The 21,519-nt window shown below is 38.9% G+C and overlaps 2 protein-coding genes and 2 long non-coding RNA genes across 4 annotated transcripts in view; 2 read left to right on the forward strand and 2 right to left on the reverse strand.

The window, feature by feature from the left end:
* Positions 1–14,354, forward strand: part of LOC103508641 (insulin-like growth factor 1 receptor) — a gene marked incomplete at its 5' end in the record, with an annotated part of 55,275 nt that extends 40,921 nt beyond the window's left edge. Inside the window, 3 exons of the mRNA XM_026823198.1 lie at positions 10,373–10,565; positions 11,672–11,885; positions 14,181–14,354. Coding sequence (XP_026678999.1) covers positions 10,373–10,565; positions 11,672–11,885; positions 14,181–14,354 — 581 coding nt within the window. The remainder of the gene's footprint in view (positions 1–10,372; positions 10,566–11,671; positions 11,886–14,180) is intronic.
* Positions 14,355–15,687: 1,333 nt separating this feature from the next.
* LOC113467162 lies at positions 15,688–16,120 on the forward strand. Its single transcript, XR_003391333.1, has 2 exons — positions 15,688–15,786; positions 15,992–16,120. It is a non-coding gene; the product is annotated as an uncharacterized LOC113467162 (long non-coding RNA).
* LOC113467163 lies at positions 15,741–16,097 on the reverse strand. The gene is made up of 2 exons (XR_003391334.1): positions 15,965–16,097; positions 15,741–15,901 (listed from the first exon to the last, which is right to left on the reverse strand). It is a non-coding gene; the product is annotated as an uncharacterized LOC113467163 (long non-coding RNA).
* Positions 16,121–16,869: 749 nt separating the features above from the next.
* LOC103508642 (transcriptional adapter 3) overlaps positions 16,870–21,519 on the reverse strand; it is a gene marked incomplete in the record, with an annotated part of 7,004 nt that continues 2,354 nt past the window's right edge. The window contains 3 exon segments of the mRNA XM_017443840.2: positions 16,870–17,159; positions 19,030–19,206; positions 20,340–20,609. Coding sequence (XP_017299329.1) covers positions 16,870–17,159; positions 19,030–19,206; positions 20,340–20,609 — 737 coding nt within the window.

Here is a 21,519-nt window from a genome sequence, read left to right on the forward strand (position 1 = left end):
AATCAAATCATTTGGATATACCAATTCTTGACCCGCGGAATCGAACTCGGGTCCTATCGCGTGCAAGGCAGCACAGTGACCACACGCCATGAGAGCTGACTCAAATACATATTAGTTAATGTTTCCTTATTTCTTCTTTTCTCTCCTTTCAGATGCAGCGAAGGCCGAAACTCGCACGGTTCCAGCACCACGTTGGATGAGCAGATACCACTCCGGTCTGCTGAAGACATTGAGGACTTCTTCGCTTTCCTTCTGATTCCCAATGAATGAAAATAATAATCCTGCCTTGGAAGAAGATGATCGGGAGTGATGAAATACAGAAATAATGCATAAATTTAAATCATAATAAATTTCCCACTAAATCAAGCTACTTAACAATGTTGTGGTTGTTCTGGACTTTGAAGTTGACACATATGTATCTGTTTGTATTGGACGTTTCAGGGTCTAAATTCCGCAGATTGTCTCATAATATCATCCGCGAACTTCAATTAACAATTCATACATACATATCCTGTATCGTTCATTTTATTCAAGATCGATTCACAACCTCTAATCACACTCTGCGGTATTTTTCTCGTTTCAATTCTATCTAGATCTTCTCCTCTTTCTTCTTACATCACACTAATCATATCCATATTCTCATTCTGGGTCTACCTTTTGGTCTCACACCATCCACTTTTAGTTCAAACATTTTCTTGGCAATTCTCTGCTCATCCATCCTCTTTACATGACCATACCATTTCAGTCTAGATCTTTCTATTCTATGTTGTAGTCTTTCTGTCACGACCAAAATATAAGATCAGTTAACAATTAACACTTTAAAAACGAAAATACGAAACAGTTAACATTTACTTACTTTAACGAAATGCACCTGAAAATTTCAGATATTTTTTAATTCATTTAGAAAAGTGTCTTGGAACAAGCTTCATTCCTGGAAGCATATTTACACTTTGGCACTTTTTTTCGCAACATTTTAACGTCACAATGAACCTGTTTTCTTCTGGTTTCAGGTCCCCCCTCTATAACCGGCAGCGCCTATCGTCTCAACCAGCCGACACCCGCAGTCGCTACCAGTCGCTACTCTCCCTACCGGGACACAGTAGCGACCAGCACCGACAGTCGCTACGGTAGCAAAAACAGCACCATGGGCCGCTCCGAAGACAGTCGCGCTTATTTGGATTCGAGCTGCCCCAGCACGCTCGGTCGCTACTCGGACTATCCCAAGGAAGGGTCACTGGGTCGCTACTCGGACTCATTGGGTCGCTACCGGGACGCTGAACCAGGGAGCCGGGACAACATAGACAAGCCTGGCCGGGACGGTCAAAATTTCAAGAATAACCGTGAGAAGCGAAGTCAAGATTTGAACGCGAGTGAAAGCGAACTACAACCGCTTAATAACCGAGCAGGGTTGGATGGTGAAAGTCGACAGTTTTCATCCCTGGCGATGCCGAGCCTGAAATCGCTTGGTGAAGGAAGCAGTACGCACTCTCTACCCGTTGCTATGGAGACAGAAAGACGCGTTTCTCAGACAAACTTACAACCGCTTAATAACCGAGCAGGGTTGGATGGTGAAAGTCGACAGTTTTCATCCCTGGCGAGGCCGAGCCTGAAATCGCTTGGTGAAGGAAGCAGTACGCACTCTCTACCCGTTGCTATGGAGACAGAAAGACGCGTTTCTCAGACAAACAACGCTCCCTCCGTTGCTATGACAACACGTCCCGTTGCTATGGAGACAGAAAGACGCGTTTCTCAGACAAACAACGCTCCCTCTGTTGCTATGACAACGAACGATTTAGGCCCCGAAAGAAATCCAACGAGTGGCACCAATCCGAAAGGAAATTCAGCTACGGTCGAACGGAATCCAGCTAACCCGGGCGGGAATTACGCTGCCATGAATTACACAGGGAGGAATCCGACCAGCACGGGACGTTCTTCCAATGCGATCGCTGGGAATCCAGCTAACTCACCGCCCCTGTCGAACGCGACCGGGAATCCTGCTCAGCCAGCGTCGCTGACAAATGACATCGGAAATTCTACGGGAAATTCAGCTCCGCTAGGAAATTCTGCCACCATTGGAAACGCTGCGGCGAATCCCTCTTCAGGAAATGTTGCTGCTACTACGATAGGAAATTTTAGATCTATCGGGAACGCTATCCAAGGAAATTCGACTCTGGGAAATGCTACTACAGTGCCGCGCGGCGGGCCAACTTCGAACTTTGTCAATAATTTGCCCAGTCCTGGGTCTAATATTGGTAATAGCTTGACCACGCCTACTTCTATTGGTAATAGCCTAGCCACGCCTACTGGAAGTATTGGTAATAGCCTAGCCACGCCTACCGGAAGTATTGGTAATAGTTTAGCCACGCCTACTTCTATTGGTAATAGCCTAGCCACGCCTACCGGAAGTATTGGTAATAGTTTAGCCACGCCTACTTCTATTGGTAATAGCCTGACCACGCCTACTTCTATTGGTAATAGCCTAGCCACGCCTACCGGAAGTATTGGTAATAGTTTAGCCACGCCTACTTCTATTGGTAATAGCCTGACCACGCCTACTTCTATTGGTAATAGCCTAGCCACGCCTACCGGAAGTATTGGTAATAGTTTAGCCACGCCTACTTCTATTGGTAATAGCCTACAATTTGTACGCATAGAGTTTCGTATACCCATCAATTACCTACGTTTGTTAATTGTAATTAATTGAACTACAATTAGCAATTGAACTGAAGATCTTGATTTGCAAACTCTGTATTAAGCAGATAGGCAGGTACACCAAGTCAATCTTGAGTTGAGATTTTGTTTCTCTGTGAAGTTCTAAATAAACCACGTCAAATTGTAATCGGCAGTCAGCTTGATGAGTAGCGCGTCTAACCTTGTAAGTGATAGGCCGCGGGATCGATTCCCGGGCAAAGCGGATTTTATCCTGAACAAATCAGGTTCGTTCCTGGGATAGCTGGCTTTCTGATATCCTGGCTTCCTTCTCTCTTCGCTCTCAGGACGATAATAATAATAGACTCTTGAGTGGAAGGCAACCACTAGGCGAGGTTAACGCCTTAGGCGTTCTCTACCACCTAACCCCGAGAGCTCCATTATTATGTGGTCAAATTCTCAAATAAATGAGGATAAAATTCCATACCTCGGCTGGGATCGAACCCACGCCCACCTGTTCACCAGGCGAGCGTCTTGACCACTACGCCACCGAGGCAACCTTTACCTATAGGTATACTTGTAGAATTTATGTATGTATGTTTTCAAAACGGGATATTTTATCCAGTTAGCATTCAATATCTTTCAAAGTAAAATCTACCGAGTAACAATTGATTTCCAAGATAAATACTTAAATTAAAATAGATCTTCTAAAATTAGCCTGGTTAGCTTGGAAGGTAGCGTGCCTGCATTGTAGGTGCTAGGTTGAGGCTTCCATTCCACGGGCAATTTTTATGACAGGAAGATCAGAGAATCTCTTGAGTCTTTGACCCCCCAATGTTCATGCTTTGTGACCAGGATCACAATTTGATTGGTTCATTTCAAACTTTTTAGCCAATCAGATTGCTCAAACCGAGTTTACACTCTGTCCGACCGCCACTGAAATGTATATCACCCAGCCAGATCTAAGTATTCATTTTAAGTATGGGTAATGTCTGGCTGGGGGACGTTAAACAGGGAGTACACCAGCTTGAATTTCCCTTGCTAAAGAAATAGCAAAGGTTGAGTGCGAAGGGCATCCACTCGTAAAATTTGCAGCCAAAATCAAATGTCAGCCCAAAGCAATCACCCTGGTTAAGGCTGATTGAGAGGCTGACGAAAAAACGCCGACCCCGTCTGTACACGGGAAAAGAAGAAGAAAATTGTAAAATTGTTATTACAAATAAATAAAGTATCATTAAGGAGCGCGGTAGCGCTCCGCCCCGCCAAGTCAAGAAAGTTTGACCGCGCTACTAGAGATATTACAAATTACGGTACTTGTGCAGAAGTCACGTCCGTAGAATATTGCTACCAAAGGAACTGGCACAAATGAGCAGTGACCAGTGTTATTATAGGGTTACGTTAAATGCAAGAAGGAGTTTTCACAATTAGAGCTGTGATTAGTGTTATTATAGAGTTAGGTTAAATACAAAAAGGAGCTTTTCTTTTCCACGGACAAATTACTTACCTATCGGTACAGTTGCCGTGCGTTGCCGACTCCTTCCCCAGATTTCGCACCGCATTGAACGGGGTTTTACCGTGATTTACCGCCGCTACGACATTGTCCTTGCGGAAGGGCGTCCCTAACGGGGTGCCGGCGGTTTCCGCCTTCTGTCTTGCCGCACTGAGTTTCCGTACAATGCCGCACAGTTCCGTGTCGATGGCGGTCAACTTGGCTTGGATTTTGTTGCGGCGCGACTCGAACACGAGTTGTTCTAGGAGCGAGGAGAGCATGGACTTGTTCTCGGAACACACCTGGGAGAGTTCTGAACGGCACTTGAGAATCTCGGCCAGTACTTCGTCCTCTTCCTGAGACAAAAATAATAATAATAATAATAATAATAATAATAATAATAATCTTGTATGATATTATATTCACTTGAAATTTTTAACCTAAGTAATAAAAATGAAATGTACGATTAAATTTTAGTAAAAATATACCTTGAATGTTGTGTGACTTTTTCCTTCTATTTCTACAGCGTACAAAATTAACAAGGCTCTAACAACGGGAAAAACACCGTTTTGGACTCAGGGGGACCTCAAAATGTGGGTTTGAGCCCCACTTGCGGCAAATTTTTTCCTCTAAGGATAAGGTTTGATCATGGAAAGGCTGATTTTCTCTTATTCTGTCCTCCTCTCTGATTTCGGGATGATAATATTGGTAATAGAATAGAATATACCTTGTTTATAATACCAGCATAGGACTGAAAAGTCCCTTTACTCTCGCAGTCTAAACAAGGTCTTATATATTGGTTTTTTTTTTAATATTGTTGTAAAAAATATTTAAAGCAAAAAACACAGATTTGAGGGAACATCAAGTTGTGTAACTTCCAGTTTTTTCCCCCTTAAAATCTACCTGTGTTTTTCGCTTCATTTCGTATGATTTTGGGTCCTTTTTGTTTCTGCAAAAATATTCAATTGTAAAATTGTAACACGATTCTAACAAATTTAATTAAACCTCAGAATTTAATTCAATCACATTTTCCCCCTTAGAGGTATCCCTCTTACTTCTTACAACTGTTAAATCAAGTTGTAAAATAGCCAGCCTAGTTAGCTTAGTTGGTAGTGCGTCTGCCTTGTAAGCGCTAGGCCGCGGGTTCGATTCCCGCCCGGGGCGGATTGTGATAGAACATAGAAATTAGTGTCCGCCCTACACTTGGAGTTAGACCACGCTACGCCACTGCTATTACTCTTGGATAATGATGGCCTCTGTTTTAAATAGCACAAATAGAATGACTACTGGGTAAACCAACATAATGTAATTAGTACATATTAGGGCTGAATTTGGACATCACGTGCCCTCTGGCACACTCCATTTGTCAAGGGTAAAGGCCCTTTGCCTTTCGGGAGTAATTATTAATTTTGAAGAACCTATTTTACTGATGAAATTTGAAAATGGAAAATATAATATTCTGCCTCTTGTGTGACGCGCTCCCGCCGACACCACGTCGATTTGACGTCGTGAAAAAAAAAAAAAAAAAAAAAAAAAAAAAAAAAAAAAAAAAAAAAAAAAAAAAAAAAAAAAAACTTTTTTGAAAAAAAAAAAAAAAAAAAAAAACAAAAAAAAAACAAAAAAACAAAACAAAACGTTATTGTGTTTTTGTGTTGTTTCTGATGACTTGAGGTTCAAAGTTTTTGCCTCTGACCATGCTCGAGGTTTTCAAGAGGTTTGATAGAAGGAACGGTAAAACCGCTAAGGTTTAATCGTTCCGAAAGCTAGGAGAAAAGGAAGACAGGACAGGAGAAAGCCAGCCGTTCCGAGAACGAACCTTATTGACTTAGGATAAAATCCGCCCCGATCTAGCGCTTACAAGGCAAGTACATGGCAACATCATTAGCGAGTCGTTAAAGAGTTCATCAGTTAACGGCGCGAATGACATTAACATGTTAAAGCGCCTTATGCGAAAATGAAGAGTTCCAGTTAAAGGGACGCCAATTTTGGTTGCAAAAACTCTCTATTATTGAGGGAATGTTGTGAATTATGCGCCATTCTTTTCCCAAAGTTAATACGACTCCTGTATCAAACAGACCGAGTGGAAGTCCATCCCGTATCTACAGAGAAAAGGCATACGGTTTCCGGTCGAATAAAATGCCTACATCTAAACTCAGTACGGATAATGGAAACCACAAAGTATCCTTTGTTTATGCTTATTGCTTATGTAGCTGTGCGAGTCGTAAAAATAATGATACTATTGCTGGCTATAATGATAGTATTGTTGGCTATAATGAACGGAGTAGCGGTGAGAGGTGCCCAATGATGGATGTGGAAGATTGAAATGAAGTAGAATAGAATAGAATGGAATATGGGTACCTTGTTTATCCTGCCAGAATGAGACTGAAAAGTCTTTTTTTTTTTTTTTTTTTTTTTTTTGAGAGGAGTTTGACAGGAGGGAACTGTAACTGCCTATGGTCTTATCGTCCCGAAATCGAAAAGAGAGAAGGAGACAGGGATAGGAGAAAGCCAGCCGTTCCGAGAACGAACATTATCCCAGTCCAGGATAAATCCGCCCGGCGGAATCGAACCCGCGGCCTACGCCTACAAGCAGACGCTGCTACCAACTTAAGCTAACTAGGCTGGACTCAGCCAGAATGAGACCTAAAAGTTCGTGAAAAAGAAATAAAGTAGACCTGAGCTTTGGACTCAACGGTGGTAAATGCCAAGCCGCCTGGTAAAACTGGAGGTCTCGGGGTCGAAAACTTGTGCTGAGGCTTGGAATAGACGCAATAGAGTAGCCTCGCCTTTTGAAAAACACGATCACCATCATAACTACTTTCTTTATTCCACATTTCCCAACCAGAACCACATTGTTCCTCTCTATCTACTTTCTATTTTTTCGCAGGCAATGCGACTGGACTCGGATCGACCTGGTAGGCTACATGCACACATAAATATTCCAAACACGTTCTTAGTTTTCTCTCTACGTATATCTCAACGGAGTTTTCTGCCACTGTTTCCTAATAAATTAAAAAGAAATAACTCATTCTGGAAGACAGGACGACTTCTATTCCCACATTACCAGGAAGGTAGCGATCAACGGAAGCATTCTATTTATAAAAACTATGTACACGATAAATTCTGTTTTTTTACACGATCGTCAAAAGTTTGAGCATTTCTCCTGTGTCTACAACTTGAACTTTTCTTCTGAAAACTATTGGCAGTGGCAACATGTGTATATCAGCCATCTCACAGGCAACACTGTACATATAGGGTGTTCCAGCAATGTCAGTACCCCCAGTTTTCATTTTGGAAACGCTTGAAGGTACATCGAGCAGAAGTTATCTAACTAAATCGAAAGTAGGCGTATACATTTTATTTTTTTTTTTTTTTTTTTTGTTGTTTCTTTTTTTGTTTCTTTTTACTAACTCGAAAGTAGGTATACATTTTTTTTTTAATTAACTGGTCATCTCCCATATCCCTGTCTGAAACCTACATACATCATAAGAACCAATGAAGGGTGATTCTTCAAAACAGCTGATGTTCATTTGAATAGTCATCTTCTAGTGATGTAGTGTACTAGTAGCATGGTGGTGGTACATACTTTCGGTACACACTGTTTAATAGACATAGGCACCTATGCATTTATCTAGCTACATGTCGGATGTTGTAACGCTATAGCTACCCCCTGGTTTACAGTAATACGTCTCTTTCTTTCTTTTCTCCCTCTCTCCCCCTCTCTTCTTTCTTTTCCTTCTTTTTCCCTCCCTAGGTTTGGGCGCAATGAATTATTACTCTGCCCAAAACAAAACAGAAAGTGCAAAAACTTTATTTCACATGGCAAACAGAAAAAAACATCCAGACTCTTCATACGTCGGTACATTACATATGTTCATATAGGCTGGGTAGGTATTGTTTGGTGAATTTTTCATTCCCTTGAAGTTTCCTTTTTATTTCATCTGAGACATGGTCTGTTGTCTGTTCACAACTGCCAAGAGTGCTAAGATCATATCAGGCTAAATGAACTTACGCGGTATTACCTCGGCGTTCCCCTTCTTTGGTGAATTTTCAATTTGCCCGTCAGTTACAACCAGCTCAAGGGGCTAACTGCTACCCCAAAAAAGTCAACCTGATGTCCCAGACGAACCCCTTTCAAGATATCAACCGAGGGAAAGCCTTCATTTGTACCTACATTAAATGAAAATAATCAGCTCCCAAAATAGTCAGCTCCCATGGCGTAGTGGTCACTGCACTCGCCTTGCACGCGGGAGACCCGGGTTCGATTCCCGGCGGGGTCAAGTTGGCGTAGTGGTCACTGCACTCGCCTTGCACGCGGGAGACCCGGGTTCGATTCCCGGCGGGGTCAAGAAATTTGTATCTGCAAAGGATTGATTCCGTGACTGGCTATTGCGTGGGGCCCACTCAGCCTCGTGAGGAAAATGAGTAGCTATGACATGTAAATGCGCATAGCGACCGGTGCCAGTCCAAATGTTGTATGAACAATGGCCCACTCAGCCTCGTGAGGAAAGGGTCAAGAAATTTGTATCATGCAAATGATTGATACCGTGACTGGCTGTTGCGGGGCCCACTCAGCCTCGTGAGGAAATAGTAGCTATGACATGTAAATGCGCATAGCGACCGGTGCCAGCATGGTAGGTAAACATTGGTTGTTAGGATTATTGAGAATCAAGAAATTTGTATCATGCAAATGATTGATTCCGTGACTGGCTGTTGCGGGGCCCACTCAGCCTCGTGAGGAAAATCCAAGAAATTTGTATCATGCAAATGATTGATTCCGTGACTGGCCGTTACGGGGCCCACTCAGCCTCGTGAGGAAAATGAGTAGTATGACAATATGTAAAATTGTAAATGCGCATAGCGACCGGTGCCAGCATGGTAGGTAAACATTGGTTGTTAGGATTATTGAGATATGTATTGGGAATAAGTGCGCATAGCGACCGGTGCCAGCATGGTAGGTAAACATTGGTTGTTAGGATTATTGAGATATGTATTGGGAAAAATCCTGTGCATAGCGACCGGTGCCAGCATGGTAGGTAAACATTGGTTGTTAGGATTATTGAGATACTTATTGGGAAAAATCCTACCTTAGCGACCGGTGCCAGCATGGTAGGTAAACATTGGTTGTTAGGATTATTGAGATATGTATTGGGAAAAATCCTACAATCAACCGGTGCCAGCATGGTAGGTAAACATTGGTTGTTAGGATTATTGAGATATGTATTGGGAAAAATCCTACAATGCTGCCAAAGTTGTGACATAATAACAACAAAGAAATTGTTAATTTTTTTTACAAATGAAAATAAAATAATACATGTCCCTAACTTTTCAAACAATAAATTAGTACAAAATCAGATAAACTAGTATCTGAAGCCTCTAAAGCAAAGTATTATTTCATAAAATCAGCAAAACCTGCAAAGTACCATCCGTCACTGATGAAAAATCAACCCCACGCCACTGATTCGAACGAGGAAAATTCTAAAATATTGAAGTGTATTATTATTATTTTCAATTTGGTGCTATATTTCGCTATTTTCGATTTGCCTGGAGTATTCAAGCTTAATCAATTTTTTTTCTTTTGTTCTATTTGCAGATACGAGATTCGGTCCGACTTGCTGGCTGGTAACTACAGTATCCGAGTAAGAGCTGTCAGTTTGCACGGTGAAGGCGATTGGACGAAGGAGCTTTACTTTGACATAGAAGTAAGTTCCTAGCAACATACAGTAGAACCTCGATTATTTCAACTTCCATTATTTCCACTTTCTATTATTTCTACTCCAAAATTGTGTTTTACAATTTTTTGTCAAATTGATAAACATTAAATAAACATATTGAATTTTCCTTCTATTATTCAATAATATCAATAAATAATTCAATAATATCAATAATTCTATTCCTTCTATTATTCAATAATATTCAATAATATAGTTCCTAGCAACATACAGTAGAACCTCGATCATCTCAACTTCCAGTATTTCCACTTTATATTTTTTCTACTCCAAAATCCTTTGAAAACTTCCATTATTTCCACTTTCTATTATTTCTACTCCAAAATCCTTTGAAAACTTCCATCAGCTCCACTTTCTATTATTTCTACTCCAAAATCCTTTGAAAACTTCCAGTATTTCCACTTTCTATTATTTCTACTCCAAAATCCTTTGAATAATATCGATAATTCTATTCAATAATATCAATAATTCTATTCTATAATTCTAATCTATTTTTGTTTTTCAGGTGGAGGTATACTGGTCCGACCAGATAATTGTCCCGACAGACTATTCAATCTAATGCGACGCTGCTGGCAATTCAAACCCCAAGCCCGGCCCACGTTCATGGAAATATTGGCCGATTTAGAGCGAGATATAGCCGCTTCCTTCCGACAAGTATCGTACTACCATAGTGCAGCCTGTGCTGAGAATAAACTCAGGTGAGAAGCAACGTCGAGTGTGGTGATTGATTGGATGGGTGACCGTCCGGAATTTAATATCCAAGAGCAGAGGCTTAAAAAAAAAAAATCATTAGTAAATGGTTTATGAAAATGGACCAATGGTCAATGTCCCGACATTTGTAAACAAAAAATACATATGTGTAATGTAAATGTAAATGCAGTTTCTTTGTGTTATTATGTCACAACTTTGGTGCTCACTGCAGCATTGTAGGATTTTCCCAATACATATCTCATTAATCCTAACATCCAATGTTTACCTACCATGCTGGCACCGGTCGCTATGCGCATTTATGTGTCATAGCTACTCATTTTCTTCACGAGGCAATTATTTCCACTTTCTATTATTTCTACTCCAAAATTGTGTTTTACAATTTTTTGTCAAATTGATAAACATTAAATAAACATATTGAATATATAAATTATTTGTCAAAATGCTAACAGTCATTTTCTCTCATCATTTACAGAAACCCGTCATCTCTCACGTGGAAGTGATCATCATTTGTTTCCTAGTTCTAATCCTGGTCGTGGTTCTAATATTCCTGGGCGTCATATACTATAGGAGAGAACGTGCTGTCACTTCTCTACTCGTACCATCCATCAATCCCGAGTATATACCAGGTAATTTTATTTGAATTATTTGTCAAAATGCTAACAGTCATTTTCTCTAATCATTTACAGAAACCCGTCATCTCTCATATGGAAGTGATCATCATTTGTTTCCTAGTTCTAATCCTGGTCGTGGTTCTAATATTCCTTGGCGTCATATACTATAGGAGAGAACGTGCTGTCACTTCTCTACTCGTACCATCCATCAATCCCGAGTATATACCAGGTAATTTTATTTGTTTATTTATTTATTTATTTATTTATTTAAATAACATTTTACATAATAGAGATCTTTTCCTAAGCTGATAATATTATGAAAAAGCTTCTAAGAAAAGATAATCAATTTCTTGACCCCGCCGGGAATCGAACTCGGGTCTATCGCGTGCAAGGCGAGCACAGTGACCACTACGCCATGAGAGCTGACTCAAATACATATTAGTTAATGGTTTCCTTATTTCTTCGTTTTCTCTCCTTTTCAGATTGGCAGCGAAGGCCGAAACTCGCACGTCCAGCACCACGTTGGATGAGCAGATACCACTCCGGTCTGCTGAAGACATTGAGGACTTCTCGCTTTCCTCTGATTCCAATGAAGAAGATAATAATCCTGCCTTGGAAGAAGATGATCGGGGAGTGATGAAATACAGAAATAATGCAGGTAAATTTAAATCATATATAATTTGCCCCACTAATCAAGCTTAACTTACAATGTTGTGGTTGTTCTGGACTTGAAGTTGACACATATGTATCTTGTTTTGTATTGGACGTTTCGGGTCTAAATTCCAGCAGATTGTCTCAATAATATCATCCGCGAACTTGTCAATTAACAATTACATACATACATATCCTGTATCGTTCCATTTATTCAACGGATCGATTCACAAGGCCTCTAAATCACACTCTGTCCAGGTATTTTTTCTCGTCTTCAATTCTATCTAGATCTTCTCCTCTTCTTCTTACATCAGCACTAATCATATCTCTATCTCTCGGTTTGTACAATATATTAAAATTCACCCACACCTATTTTATTTGTAAATTTCCTCTCCTTATCTTCTTCTCGTTATTTGTTAGGTCCATCACCAGACTGATGCTTTTTAAAGTAACCAAATGGTTCGGACAATTTTTTTTCTACATTCCTTTGGGAGTAGTTTTGAAGTTTTTTGACACCCTTAGGAATTGAACCCAGACCTTCTGCGTGCAAGGCCAGTGTGCTACCCGCTCATTGTGCCACGGGCTTTTACCATATGTACATAATTTAACATTTAACTGTAACCTATGTAACACACGCTTTTTGTTTTTTGGGTCCTCTACCCTGTATTTAACATGTGTTGGTTTTGTTATTTAACACAATATATGTATGTTTGTATGGTTATAACATATGTGTTTATGTGTTATCTTCGTTATCAGTTTTCTCACTTCTAAACAGGTGTTTTGTTTAACACGTGTTTTTCTTTTCTACCTTTAATCCTGTTCATAAGATTTGAATTTACATGAAATTAATTTTGCTTTAATAGAATTTAGTATTAACAAGCATACTCCGGCCCGAAGGACAAAATACCTAAAATCCGGCCCGAAGGACCAAATAATCCAATTCGGCTAAAAGGACCAAGTAATTGAAATTTTTGATATATTGGTCCTTGGGGCCAGATTTTCATTTTTTTGGTCCTTCAGGCCAGATTTCAATTTTTGGCCCTTCGGGCCAGATTTCAATTTTTGGTCCTTCGGGCCAGATTTCAATTTTTGGTCCTTCAGGCCAGATTTCAATTTTTGGTCCTTCAGGCCAGATTTCAATTTTTGGTCCTTCAGGCCAGATTTCAATTTTTGGCCCTTCGGGCCAGATTTCGATTTTTTGGTCCTTCGGGCCAAATTCAATTTTTGGTTATGTCTAACTTTCGTTTTTAACATGTTTTCCCCCCATTTTTAATCTGTTAACCTTCTGTTACCAGTTTTCTCACTTCTAAACAGGTGTTATAAAACCGTATGTCGAACATGTGTGTTTTTTTTACATGTTTGTTTGTCAACTCTTGTTTAACACCCCCCTGTCTGTTGTATGTTGTTTAACATTTATTTTAACATGTACTTTAACATTTTACATTTCATTTAACATATCGTCTGCAGTATTTGTTTTAACATGTGTTTTACTTAACATTAACATCTGTCTTTCAGTTTTGTTTTAACATATGTTGTCCTAAAATACTCGCACTTCATTGAACTTGCGTACAAACTGTTTGTCTCGCCTTATAACATCTGTCTCTCTTATTTATACTGTACTTTTAACATAACAAATTTATGGTGGATTTCACCAATGACTTAATGAGAGATTTCACTAATGGGAGAATTTGTAATGATCCAAAAAGGATTTTTTTAATGATCTAAACAAAAGTTTTTAATGATCCAAACAGGAGTTTTTAAAACCTCCGTCTTTTGTGGACCATTAAAAATTCTCACATTAGTGAAATCTCTCATTAAGTCATTGGTAAAATACCCTATTAATTTAACATTCGTCTTCCAGTTTTGATGTGTTTGTCAATCAATGTGTCTATCTCATCTGTTTTGAATCATTTTGATAAATGTTCGTAGATGCTACATATGTTTACTAATAACATTAATTAATTTTGCTAATGTACAATAAAATAAACTGGGTACTTACTTTTTGCATGAATTAATCATAATAAATTATTTTCATTCTTGGGAACCATATGTTTACTAATAACATTGATTAATTTTGCTAATGTACAATAAAATAAACTGGGTACTTACTTTTTGCATGAATTAATCATAATAAATTATTTTCATTCTTGGGAACCATTATTGAGATATTGGGAAAATCCTACAATGCTGCAGTGAGCACCAAAGTTGTGACACAATAACACAAAGAAACTGCAATTTACATTACAAAATATAAATGGAAATCCACTAAGTTACATAGTACTCCCTCAATATAAATTATTTGTCAAAATGCTAACAGTCATTTTCTTTCATCATTTACAGAAACCCGTCATCTCTCACATGGAAGTGATCATCATTTGTTTCCTAGTTCTAATCCTGGTCGTGGTTCTAATATTTCTCTCTAATCATTTACAGAAACCCGTCATCTCTCACATGGAAGTGATCATCATTTGTTTCCTAGTTCTAATCCTGGTCGTGGTTCTAATATTTCTCTAATTTATAAAAAGCCAGATATCACAACATGTCACTGTTGTAGATGCATAGTACGTATTTTTCTTCGTATTTTGGTTTTCATGGGTATTTGGAACAAAAATTGTTAATGAACCTAATTTTGGCCCACAAAATGTTTTTCTTGGGACTTTTTTGTATGTACAAATGAAGCATCCCCCCGTAACAGTATTAATGATCTATGTATATTTTATTCTATTCTATTCTATTCTATTTCGCTACTGGGATTCAAATCATAGGCCGGTTTTGAATCCAGGGTTTTGGGCATTGCACTCCTGAGACTGCATTGGTGGGTATTTGAAATTGGGAAGGTCTCCCAAAAATCCCAAGGTGTATTGAAATCTGTTCTGTTCAATTTTAAAATCTATTCTATTCCATTTTCATATGAAAATCTATTCTATCTTAATTAAATCCCGTTTAGAGATGATTTTAATTCAAATCTATTCCATTCTAATGTGAATTTTATTTCTGTTCTATTTTAATTCAAATCTATTCTGCTCTAGTTTTACTCAAAATCTCTTCTATTCCTTCCACTTTGACATTAAAATCTATTCTATTCTATTTTAATCAAAAGCTGTTCACGAGGCTGAGTGGGCCCCGCAACAGCCAGTCACGGAATCAATCATTTGGATGATTTTCTATCAAACCTTTTCAAAAGAAGAAGAAAAAAAAAAAACAATATTTTCTTTGATTCAACCAATAAAATTGAAAGCCTCTTTATTTGTGTTTGAGAAGATGAATACAGAAAATAAATAAATTATAAAATGACAATTTACATGGGCTGCATGGGCACAAAGACTAACTAGAGGCCATTGATGGGAAAAGGGTGTTGGTCGGAAAACTTTTTTTTATCCATCATGCATTATAATTTTTTGTCTGTAAAAAAAGCTGACTTTCTCCTATCCTGTCCTTCTTTCGATTTCGGGACGATAAGACCTCCGTTCTTATAGTTCTTCTTATCAAACCTCTTCGAAAGAAGAAGAAAAATACAAACAAACAATCAAAACAAAATTTTCTTCGATTCAATCAATAAAATTGAAAGCCTCTTTATTTGAGTTTTTGGAACATACAATACAGGAAAATAAATAAAATGACAGTTTACATAGAGGCGAAGACTAATTCATCCGAAAAAAGATATATCGCGAAATTAATTAAATAAAATTTTTGCATTACCAAGAGAATTTGGGTGAGTAAGGGTAACTTAATCTCCTCAAAGGTTCATAGTCACACGACAAAAAATGTAAAAAGTGTCGGAAAAAAGTACCTACCTATCTATCTTTTTTTTTTTTTTTTTTTTTTGTTGGTTGTTGGGGTAATATCGGAAAAAAGTACCTACCTATCTTTCTTTTTTTTTTTTTTTTTTTGTAGTTGGTTGTTGGATTGATGACTTTTTAGCATTAGGCTAGCCACTCACTATCAGGTAGACCTGACAGTTTCGGCTGAAAAGGTCTGCCTGTCAGGTCTACCTGATGAGCACACACACTATCAGGTAAACCTGACAGTTTCGGCTGAAAAGGTCCGCCTGTCAGGTCTACCTGATACCTGATGAGCTCACACACTATCAGGTAGACCTGACAGGCGGACCTGATCAGGTCTACCTGATAGTGAGTGGCTGGCCTTAGCAGACAGTATAAAAAAATACGGACTTTAGAAATAGCTGTCTCAAAATTACCCCTGCTGACCCTAAATTTTTGGAGTTAAATTGATTTTACATCTAAATACAAAAATACAAATCTTCTTCAAAGCACCTCTTACTTCCATTCTTTTTTTCTTCGTCCTTCAAGTCTTTCTTTTTCTCAGTCAGTCCTACATTTCAGTCTTTTTTTTATTATTCATTCTTATCGAGTTGGATGGAAAATAACGCTGTCTGGGGGATTTTAAACAGGGAGTATGCCAGCCTAGTTAGCTTAGTTGGTAGTGCGGCTGCCTTGTAAGCGCTAGGCCGCGGGTTCGATTCCCGCCCGGGGCGGATTTTATCAGGTTTTGATAGAGGACACTGTAACTGCCAAGGTCTCATCGTCCCGAGAGCGAAGAGAGAAGGAAGACAGTATAGGAGAAAGCCAGCCGTTCCGAGAACGAACATTATCTGTTTAGGACAAAGTCCGCCCCTGATGGAAATCGAACACCTCGACCTAGCGCTTACAAGACACGCGTGCTACCTTCCAAGCGAACCAAGCTGACAATAGCACCACTTACATTTTTTTTTTTTTTTTTTACATAAACCATTTTATTTATTTATGAACATAAAGAAGATTGATTGAACATTCAAAAATTCAATTTGTGGGCATATTTTTTCCTCTTCTCTAATTTTTTATTTATAATCTGGTTAAAACACCCATATAAGTTCCACCAAATAGTAGTAGAACCTGTGTTTGAGTGTTTTTTATATATATTATTGAAATAAGTATAATAATTTCAAAATTCAGTGAGTATTTTTCTTAATTTTTTTTTAAAAAAACATAATCAAATAATCATACATACATAACATAAAACAAAATCATGTTCAGATTGCGGTTGCGGAGTACATCCAGAGCAAAGTTTTAAACCAGGATAGGATGTACTTACTATTTGGACCACACTGATGTAGCACAGATACAATTCTATCGATGAGAGTGTTGGGTAGATGAAGGTTATTATTGAACACTATCTGGTCACAGCCATGTTTGAGACGAGCGCCTATCCCGTCCCCCCGGTCCATTCCAGGGACAGCGGAGGAGGATTTGAATTTTTTCAGCCGAGATGTGATGGACAGAAGTTGGGCGGGGTCCGAGATTGAGCGGGTGTAGTGATCACCTGGGGGAATTTATAATGATTAAATTATTATTATTATTATTATTATACACAGGGGGGGGGGGATAAAAAAAATTTATAATAATCGCTAGGTCGCGGGTTTGATTCCCGCCCGGGGCGGATTTTATGTCTTCTTAAACTCTTCGCTTTCGGTACGATAAGACCTTGTAGCAGTTACGGTCTTACAGTTCCCTCTAATATCATAAAACCTCTAAGAAAAAAATCTCTAAATAGGTACCTATGTTTTATTAATAGTTGCAGGGTTCCGGAGCTCTTTGTGTGTTAGTAGATAATAATGTTGTTGTAGCGGCTTTAGCTTTCGCCGAATGGCGATAGCAGAATAAAGAAAAGATGTCTTTTTGTATCTGCTATACACCGGGGTGATGGTCTCTAGCTCTAGCCATGTTAAATTGGCTGGCTCGTCCTGAACCGCAGTCAACCATCGTGAGGACTTGTACTTGGTCTTTAAAAGCAGAGAGAACCCTTTGAGGAACTGCCAGCTTGCTAGGCTGGTTAGGGTTAGCTGTTCTCCTCCCTGTTTATCGTCCCACAGCCAGACGCTAGTCTACTCTCTGTTTAACGTCCCCTAGCCAGACACAATTGAATAAATAGAATAGAATAGAATATACCTTGTTTATCCTACTGGGATAAGACTGAAAAGTCCCTTTTCCCAAGCAGTCTAACCAAGGTCTTATATATTTTGACGTACTGGCCTGAATTTCCGTTTGCTAAAGAAATAGCAAAAGGTTGAGTGCGAAGGGCATCCACTCGCGAAATTCGCAGCCAAAACCAAATGTCAGCCCAAAGTAATCACCCTAGTTAGGGCTGATTGAGAGGCTGACGACAAACGGCGACCCCGTCTGTACACGGAAAAAGGTGAAGAAAAAGAAAAAGAAGATCCTCTCAACTAAGAACTTCCATTTAACACAAAAAAAAAAAAAAAAAAAAAAAAAAAAAAAACCTCCCCAAAATACAAGGGTTCTTTCTCTTCAGGTTCCGGGTTCGATTCCCGGCGGGGCCGAGGTTTTTTCGGCTCTATACTTGGAGTTTGAGGTTCACTAAGCCTCGTGAGGAGAATTGAGAAGCTACTTTAATTGAGTAGCAATCAGTGGCGACATTACCAGTGTAGATTGACGATAATAGGATTAGATGAAAATCAATACCTAGTAAAGGAGGCACTTGGTAATGCTTTGATACCCACAACCCACAAAAGTTGTGAAGAAGGTATCTGCTTAACACAAAGAACTGGGCTTTAAACTCATTTGAACATCTCTTATCAATAAGATATGTACCAGTGGCTCTGAAAATTTCTAATTTCTCACTATATTCTTTTTTTTTAAAAGAGGATTGACAGAGGGAACTGTAACTGCCATGGTCTTATCGTCCCGAAATCGAAGAGAGAAGGAAGACAGGATAGGAGAAAGCCAGCCGTTCCGAACTGGGCTTTAAACTCATTAGAACATCTCTTATTAATAAGATATGTACTAGTGGCTCTGAAAATTTCTAATTTCTCACTCTATTCTTTATTTATGAGTTTTGTTAACAATGGGAGTCCTATTCCCACTCTATTCTTTCTCGTTGGCCAGGTTTTTTTGTTTCCTCAAAACAAAACTCACCCAATGCAGGAATCTCTGGTATAGCACCTCGCTCACTCTCATATCCTTGAATCATATCTTCTATTAGTTTAACATCGGTATCTCCTACGTCATCTACATAGGGGCGTACACTTTGCCAGAAGACCTCAGCCGAGTTGTTCTTTGGAATGTAGCATAGTGAAGAGGATCGGTTTCCTTCTGAAATAATAAATAGAATGAAATGATTTTTTTGCAGAATCGTTGGCCAGGTTTTTTTGTTTCCTCAAAACAAAACTCACCCAGTGCAGGAATCTCTGGTATAGCACCTCGCTCACTCTCATATCCTTGAATCATATCTTCTATTAGTTTAACATCGGCATCTCCTACGTCATCTACATAGGGGCGTACACTCTGCCAGAAGACCTCGGCCGAGTTGTTCTTTGGAATGTAGCATAGTGAAGAGGATCGGTTTCCTTCTGAAATAATAAATAGAATGAAATGATTTTTTTGCAGAACTTCATAGAATTATTATAGTTTATTTGTTAAAGGCCTTTTAACAAGGCTTTTATTTGTTAAAAGCCTTTTAACAAGGCTTTTATTTGTTAAAAGCCTTTTAACAAGGCTTTTAACAAATAAACTATAATAATTCTTTGAAGTTCTGCAAAATATATCTGCCTTTTTGGTTCTTCTTTTTACGTTGACCCACAGAACTTATATCGAGAGCGGAACATTTCTCTCCCGCAGTCTCTGCTTCCTGTGTATTTCTTATGGAGATTTTAGCGATCAAAAATTGATCATATCTCAGGATCGGTTTAGATTTTCGCAAAATCCTTTCTTATTGCACACCTAGACCATAAAAGGAATATGCCTACCAAATTTCAGCTTTCTAGGTGTTGTGGTTCTCGAGATAGAGCGATCAGTGTGTGAACTATGAAATGTGAATGAGTGAATGGATCTTTTTCTTATAATATAAGATGACTGCTGAAACCCTCCAAGAGAGAATGAAATGAAATCAAATATTTATCTTTTTACTTTTTCAGACTAGTGTCCTTTTTACTTTCCTTATCCTATAGGAAGGAAAGTAATGTAATCGGGTCAAAATTTCGATGGTCAGTTTTTAGTGCCAAAACACGTTTTGAGGTCCGAGCCTAAATCCAAAGTTTCAGCCATTGGTCCTGTGTGTGTGTGTGTCTGTCTGTAAACAAAATATCTCGAGAACGGTAAGAGTTGGAGACTTGAAATTTGGTAAGTAGATGTCAAATGTGACAAGGATGCGACACGAAATTTTTGGTTAAGATCGATGCAACGGTTGGCGGCATTTTACCGCTTTTTGGCGGTTTTCGGTGTAATTTAACAATATCTCGGGAACGGTGTAAGCTAGAGACTTGAAATTTGGTATGTAGTTTACAAATGTATGTATATTATTATCACAATAAAATCAACATTTATTTACAATTTACAATGTGACAAGGGCGCAACTCAAAACGTTTGGTTGAGATAGCCCACTCTGAGGCTTAAGACAAGTGTAGGTACAAACACCCCTGAATGTAGGGTTAAGCTTATACAAATCGACAAATACTACATACATATTTCAAACACACCTACTTACCTTTGGTGTGACTCTTGCTCGGTGTTTTCCCTCCCTGCCCTCCACCGATGGCTCCATTGTATTTAACCGGTGTCGTTTTGCCGACCAGTGGCAGCTTTACTGGCGTTTTCTCTACTAGCGACGGCAAATCCGTGACGATTTCGACGTTGATTTTCGTCGTCCGCCGACGTCCGAGTTTGCGCTTGACGTATGCGTTTTGTCGTGAGCGCTTCAGTCGGTTCTTGCGACGTCGGAGTGCGCTGGGTGAGCGCGGTTCTGCCTCAGCCATGGCTGAAAGAATGTAGAAATAATAGGATTTTTTTTTTTTTTTTTATTTGTTTGTAAGTTCTTCCCAAGTCTGGCTGGGGGACTTTGAACAGGGAGGAGATTCCCCTTGCTAATAAAGCAGGGTTAAGACAATATGAATCACATCCACTCATAATGTTTTGTATCCAAAACCAAAAGTCAACTCATGAGCAATTCAGTAAGGGAGGGAAGGAAGAATTATGGAAAAGGGGTGAAGGGATTTTGAATTGAATAAAATAGAGAGGAGAGGAAGGGAAAGAGTGCAAGGGAGAGAAAAAGAGTGCAAGGGAGAGAAAAAGAGTGCAAGGGAAAGAAAGGAGGGAGAGAGAGAGAAAGAGTGCAAGGAAGGGCATTGCTAAGTTAAGCTTAGCTGGAAGAAGCTAACCATTCATCTGTGGATGCTTAAGTACAGTGTTTTTCAGATTTTCTTTCAATAGAACTTTTCTCATTACCCTTATGGAACTATTCTTTAGAATCTTTATATTCTTTAGAACTTAGTGATCCCCTGTTTTAACATTAAAAAAAAAAAAAAAAAAAAACCTCCACAATGTGTACCTACCTACTTTAATTTTGATACCCATAAACTTTCACATGGAAAACGCACAGTTTAGGAGTTATAAGCGAAAAACTGACAAAAGTGCAAAATTTCGGCATTTTCTGGCGGTTTTTCACCGCCAAATGTTCTCCCCTGAACTCTCAATTTCTCAATTTTTTGGTATTACACTTTCGCCTAAAGATCCTATGAAAAAGAAAGTGATTTACCTACCCTAATTATTGCAAGGTGGAGACCTCCTCTATTTCTATTAGACTAATTTTAAAAAAGTCCTATAATGAAGAAGAAAAAAAAAAAAAAAAAAAATGAAAAAAAAAATAAAAATATCGGGGGGATTGGACA

The sequence above is a fragment of the Diaphorina citri genome, unplaced genomic scaffold, assembly GCF_000475195.1.
Source record: "Diaphorina citri unplaced genomic scaffold, Diaci psyllid genome assembly version 1.1 scaffold419, whole genome shotgun sequence".
Classification (NCBI taxonomy): Eukaryota; Metazoa; Arthropoda; class Insecta; order Hemiptera; family Psyllidae; genus Diaphorina; species Diaphorina citri.